Source organism: Cibotium barometz, chromosome 64 (genome assembly GCF_041138505.1).
Source record: "Cibotium barometz isolate CiBa-2024 chromosome 64, ASM4113850v1, whole genome shotgun sequence".
Classification (NCBI taxonomy): Eukaryota; Viridiplantae; Streptophyta; class Polypodiopsida; order Cyatheales; family Cibotiaceae; genus Cibotium; species Cibotium barometz.
Genome location: NC_141109.1, coordinates 26,153,846 through 26,159,850, shown reverse-complemented (window position 1 = coordinate 26,159,850; position 6,005 = coordinate 26,153,846). Strand labels below are relative to the sequence as shown.

The window sequence follows — 6,005 nt, the reverse complement described above, 5'->3', positions numbered from 1 at the left end:
TGATCCTGCAGAGGCCCTTACTATTTGTTTCAAAGAGGCTGAAAAGTTTCAAGAGCCAGATGAAGTTGCCTTCCAACTCACACAGGAAGCTATGAATCTCTCAGCATTATACAAGGAAAAGCTTAAAGAAGAGGCTGGACTGGAGGGGAGAGGAATAAAATCTTTGGAAAGATAAACTTCTTGTTGCTCATGAAAATGAGAAGGTATGATCTTGTTACTTCAAATCAAATACTTTATCTTGTGTTTAAATGTTTTGTAGTTGTTTATTGTCTCACTCCAATCTTTTGATATGTGGCAGCTACAAATTGAGGATGACATGTTGTGATGTGGTACACCTTGTGTGTGTATGTGTGAGTGGATTCTTGTGTTAAACCAAGGAACAATCTCTCTACGAGTGGTTTTCTTTGGTTATATATATATGTGTGTGTGTGTATGTATGTATGTATGTATATATATATATATGTATGTATGTGTGTGTGTGTGTATATATATAGAGAGAGAAAGAGAGAGAGAGTAAATGAACAACAAAATGTAAAGAATAAGAAGATCCTAGATTTGTTTTTTTGATTAATTTTAAGTTTCAAATAAAGCTTGGACAAACTTTCAACACAAGACTTAGACTCGCAAAGGCTTTGAAAGCTAAGACAAGTCTTGAGTTATAAAAAGCTCCAATACATCACCAAGTCTTCTAAAGGCATGCCAAAAACCATGTATGACATCTAGAGAGCCAATCCTTTCGAAGAAAGAGTAGGAGCGGCAGCCCTCAAACCTCCATAAAAGTAAAGATTTGCATTCTAGCCGATCCAAAGGGAACAATTTTATCTGTAAGTGGAAGTGGCTTGCTTTGGTGAGAGAGAGGGGGAGATATGTGTAAGTTCCATAATTTTGGAAAGAGAAGAAAAGGTTAAAGAAGAAGAAGATACTGAATTTGGCTTTGAAAGCCAAGACAAAATATCTTGCGTATTCCAAAAACCATGCACGAAATCTAGTGAACGTCTGAGTAAGAGCCAATCCTCTCAAAGGAAGAGCAGGAACAGTAGCCCTCAAACCTCCACAAAAGTGAAGATTTGCATTCTAACCGACCCAAAGCATTGAATAAGGAGCCAACATAGCAAGTCGGCCAGAAAAGGTAAGCTATTTCCACAGCAGCAGCATACCACCGACAAGGTGTAAATTTTAAGACTATATACGCTCGGCTTTTCAAAATTCTTACAACAGTGGTACTGCCGAGCGTTCAAGAACGACGAAAGTGCTGAGAAGAGCTATACTAGAGTTTGTTGCCTGTAGCGTCGCTCCTCCCCTCTTCACGTTAGTGTGCGTGGGAGAGAGGGACGACTCCTGGTGCGATAACGATGTGCACTTTCACTTGGCCTTGCGTGGAAAGGTCCTCGGCTGACATGGCGTCCATGAGGTTGCCTCTGCAGGTAGGGCAGGACGAGTGCCTAGAGAGCCAAGGGTCGATGCAGCCGACGTGGAAGCTATGCTGGCAGTTGGGCAGTAGTCGGATGCTCTCCCCATCTGCGAAGTTCCCCAGGCAGATAGGGCATTGAGAGGAGCTGGCATCCAGTCGAGCTTGTGCCACCTCAGCTTTGCCTCCATAGAGCGTGGTAGGTAAGGCTTCCACGTGGCTCTTGTTCATGCCCGTGTTTGTCCTGCGGGCGGCAGCTAGCTCAGCCAGTTCGTGCAGCCGGCTGCGGGTTTGGAAACACCAGCGTCCAACAGCCCAGCGGATGAGCAACTGCATGCAGATAGAACAAATAAGCACCGCGAGCAATGTTGCGGTTACTATAATCGTATAGGCAAGCCTGCTACCCGGCCGTGTTTGCTCGTCGGGATTGAATAGAGCAGCACTTGGCAAAGCTGAGGGAGGTGCCATGGCTGTATTAGCACGGGATAATATTCGCTGGGCTTCCATACCCCTCCCTCTCTCTCTCTGTCTCTCCACTATCTATGTATCGGCCTTCGGCCTTTTATATAGACAAAATCACATGCCACTCGCCCTAGGAGATCAGCCTTACAGATCGTCTCACTTCGACACCGCTCCACATAACATTTTTTTAATGTAAAATTTCGAGAACATTCGTCCTCCCCTGCTTCCATTCCATCCTCCTGTAGCGACTGAGTGGCATATGTACCTATTATATTTTTAAAGTGAAATGCCCTATCACTACGTAACAAACGGCTGGAGAGCGCTCCTCCCAGCAGTTGCGTGCTAAGTACGTGTACGCGTGTGTGTGTCACCTGAGTGAGGAGAGTCAATCAAGGTCAATTCAAGGAGGTGCTCCAAGAAAAGATGAGTGAAAATGGCAAATGACCCCTAGTCAGTGTTCGGGAAATTTAAAAAATTGAGCTATGTTGAAATCCTCCTCTCTAATGAGTGAACCGGTTTCGAAAAAAATGAGCAATTCATATCCTCTTCATATCTACACGAGCCGGCCAAAGACCTTCTTGGGTAAAATTTGAACAAGTTTTACATACTACAAATTTATACTTTGCTAGAAAACAAGTAGAAAGATTTGCTAACCAAACTAATTGGAGACTAGTAGATGGAAAATGCTTCTCTTGAAAGCAATAACAAACCCAAAACATGAACCTTTAAAAAAATAATTTAAGTGTTGTAAATGTTTCAAGAATCATACCTTTTAACTTGAGTCACATTTGGATTCTGGAATCAACATAAGTTTAAAGCATCCACCCAAATTCCAATCCTCTAAAATCTTGAACACCGAATGCTTCTATACTTGCATGAAATATCTGTAAATAATAAACAAGCAAATAGATATTCTATTCATGATAGTTTCATATCAAATGAGTAAAGTTCAATAGTAGCATGCAAGGTAATCACCTCCAAAAGCATGTCTCGCAAACAAAGAAATTTCGCCGTCTCCAACCTAAGAGAGAGTAGGGGATTTGAACCCCTTCGCCATTTTACATGGCTACACCAAGCTCCCTTGGGAAAAAGAGGAGTAGTCTATCTACTCCTCTTTTTCCCTCTTCATAAAAGTGTTAGTCATGGATAATAATTGTTTCAAAAAACAATAAAAGAAATCACTATTGAACAATAAGTGAACAAATACCTTCTGAAGTAAAAAGATGTCGATGAGCCTTTGCACTCCAAATCTCAATGCATTCTAGAAGCTCTTCCTCACACAATTTTTCTGGCCCTTCAATAGCAATCTTCATAAGAGCATCAAGACTTTTAGTCTCAAGCCTATTTCGAAGGCGAGACTTGATCATGGTTCTCGCACTAAAGCCTCTTTCGCACACTGCAATGCTACAACATTGAACTAATGCAACTTGACAAAGCGTTAGTAAATTGGGATATATCGCTCTCCATGAAGCATTGCTGGCTATTGAAGAAGCAACTTCTACTAGGCTATATCGGACAAAGTCTTTTGGAGCTTGATTTTTGAAAGTTCTAAACTCTTTTTTTAACTCATCACCATCAACCAATGCTTTAAATTCAAACATACCTAGTACATGATCCTTACCATAAAATGACACTAACTTCGTAACTTCTTCGATGCCATATGCTTTCAACGGTCGCTCCAAGAGTGGATGTTGTGCAGGAACAAGGATCTTCATGTTGCTAAGTATGGAATTATCTTCAAACCTTGTTTGCAAGTTGGCAATGATAGAAGAAGAAAAAGAGGTTTGAAATTCTAAAGCTCTCTTTAAATCTTCACCATAAATATCGCGTTTTATTGACTCATCAAAGAAAACATTACCATGAAGTGATTCACGAAGAGAAAAGAGGTGACCTTTTTCGGATCCATATTCTGGCAAAATTTCAAAGCCTCCTACTCCATGTGTAAAAGCATTGCAATCGGGTTGTGGTTCTTCCATGTAGTATTGTTTGATACGATCAATCTCATTGTCAACTAGACCATTGATTGTGGTTACATCAACATGATCTTTTTGAAACATTTTACTTAAGGAAGCCAAACCTTTGAGTATATCCGCCAAGAAAAATAAGCAATAAATAAACTCAAACTCTGCAATGTCATTGTGGAGATGAGAGTTTTTCTCTCTTACCTCAGCCAAGATAGCATCAAATGATCTACAAATAGATTTCAAAGCATTATATCGACTTAACCATCGAATATCATAAGTATGTTGTAACTTCAAAATGGGACAAGCCAAATCCTCTTGCAAATCACGTAGTGCTTCTTTGCGCTTAGAGCTCGCATTGTAAAAAGTAGCTAAACTGTTGACAAGTTTATCTATCCTTTTACAAGTGTCATTACTCTTAGCTACATTAGAGACGGCAAGTGCAGTTCTATGTGCTACACAATGAATTGATGTAAGAAAAGGATTGACATTTTTCTTTAGAAGAGTTGAAAGTCCATTTTCCTTACCTGTCATGGTGGAGCATCCATCATATCCAAACGCAATTAGTTTGGATAGGTCCAACTTGCACTTCTTGAGTTCAGCAATCAAAGTGTCAAACAAACTTTTTGAAGTTCCATCACTCACGCGCACAATCCCATAGAAAGAGACTTTTGGTATGCACTCAGATTCTACATAAGAAAAGTAGATAACCATATGACCATGAGTGGAAATATCGGTGGATTCATCAACAAGCACCCCAAACCATGGACTCTTAGCAACTTTCTTTAACGTATCATGCATCAAATAATTAGCAATACAATAGACCATTTCCGCACAAGCTTTATCATCATTATACAAGCTTGTAGTGTATGGGACACCACAATCTTGCATGTGAGATATCAAGTGTGGGAAAAGTGCAAAGGATTCATTTCTCTTAGCTATGAAATATGCAGATTTAAACAATGTCAACAAAGCTTCATCTTTCAACTCTTTCACTTTTTTAATGCTACTTTGTATGCTTTCCTTTCCCTCCATAAAACATGCTTGCATAGCAAGCCTATGACATTCAGTACTGCAATGAGCTTTGAGATTACTTACCTTGAAGTTGATTGATCCACTCAATGAATATGCACTATGGTGATGTGGATACTTTTTACAAAACTTACAATACAACCTTGCCTCCTCCTTATTGTACTCGAGCCACTTGAAGTCTTCCAACCACTCTGCTTGGAAAAGATCTCGTCGACCTTGTCTTCTTGCCTCCTCTACCCTTTCCTCAGGAGATAGAGTAGAGAGGTCTACTTTTTCTGCAATATGAGATGACATACTTGCGAAAGTAATTTTTTCTTTATTACGTGGAGCTTTAGGATTACCTTGAACCCATTTAAGAAGGCTTCCTTGCCTCTTACTAGTCTTTACTTTCTTCTGCATGCTCTCTGGTTCGAGTTGGTATGGCGAAAAACCCAAAATCTTCAGTTGCCAGCACCCAATACGGCTGCCTTAATTTTCTGAGAGAGTTTCAACTTTCACAGTTCACTGCTCAGACACACAACTTCACAAAGAACATCACAGTACCTCTCTCTCTCTCTCTCTCTTACAACTTACAAGCATGCATCGGAAGTTGGAACATATCCACAGAGAGACCTTATACTATATAGGCTTATTACCTTAATGAACTCCTCACCAAGAACTTAGAAGGAGATCGTGGTGCAGCCTGCAGGCCGTTTTCGACAACAGGCGCAACAGCAAACTCGAGAGGGGAGCCTGGAGCTATGATGGCCGAGGCAACAGCAGAGTTAAGCAAGCAGAGGCGGGCTGGAGGCTAGACGCCCCGCTGGAGCTACGATGGCCGGTGGCTGCGTGCAAGGCAGGCCGCAGAAAACATATAACAAAGTTACAAACTGGTTTCACAGACTACACTTACAGTCTACAGTTCGCCGTTCGAACTTCGCAGTTCGGCCTGGAGGTTGAAACTTGACCGCCGCTGGATTTGAAATTCGACGTTCGCCTTGAAAGTTGAAACAGTAACCTGAAAGTTGAGGGCTCAAGGCTCAGGCCCTCATTGCTCAAGGCTCAAGCGGCACGCCGGCAAGCCTCAGGACTCAGGAGTCAGGGAGCCTGGGACTCGGGAGTGGGAGGTCCGAGGTCGACCGTCGGAGGAAGTTGGAACTGCA

General features: G+C 41.6%; 2 protein-coding genes across 2 annotated transcripts; both read right to left on the bottom strand.

The window, feature by feature from the left end:
• Positions 1-1,168: 1,168 nt before the first annotated feature.
• LOC147603467 (putative E3 ubiquitin-protein ligase ATL45) lies at positions 1,169-2,098 on the bottom strand. Its single transcript, XM_086796881.1, has one exon. The coding sequence runs from the start codon at positions 1,913-1,915 to the stop codon at positions 1,310-1,312; it is 606 nt and encodes a 201-aa protein (XP_086653007.1). The 5' UTR covers positions 1,916-2,098; the 3' UTR covers positions 1,169-1,309.
• A 953-nt stretch (positions 2,099-3,051) lies between these two features.
• LOC147603466 (uncharacterized) lies at positions 3,052-5,157 on the bottom strand. The gene is made up of 2 exons (XM_086796965.1): positions 4,930-5,157; positions 3,052-4,614 (listed from the first exon to the last, which is right to left on the bottom strand). The coding sequence occupies exons 1-2, from the start codon at positions 5,155-5,157 to the stop codon at positions 3,052-3,054; spliced, it is 1,791 nt and encodes a 596-aa protein (XP_086653091.1).
• Between the last annotated feature and the right edge of the window lie 848 nt (positions 5,158-6,005).

Bases quoted from the DNA above. Each gene is read 5' to 3' on its own strand.
- LOC147603467 (XM_086796881.1), bottom strand. From the start codon at position 1,915: ATGGAAGCCCAGCGAATATTATCCCGTGCTAATACAGCCATGGCACCT.
- LOC147603466 (XM_086796965.1), bottom strand. From the start codon at position 5,157: ATGTCATCTCATATTGCAGAAAAAGTAGACCTCTCTACTCTATCTCCT. The intron at 4,615-4,929 runs GTAAGTAATCTC...GATACGTTAAAG, and splicing joins GTGGATCAATCAACTTCAAG to AAAGTTGCTAAGAGTCCATG.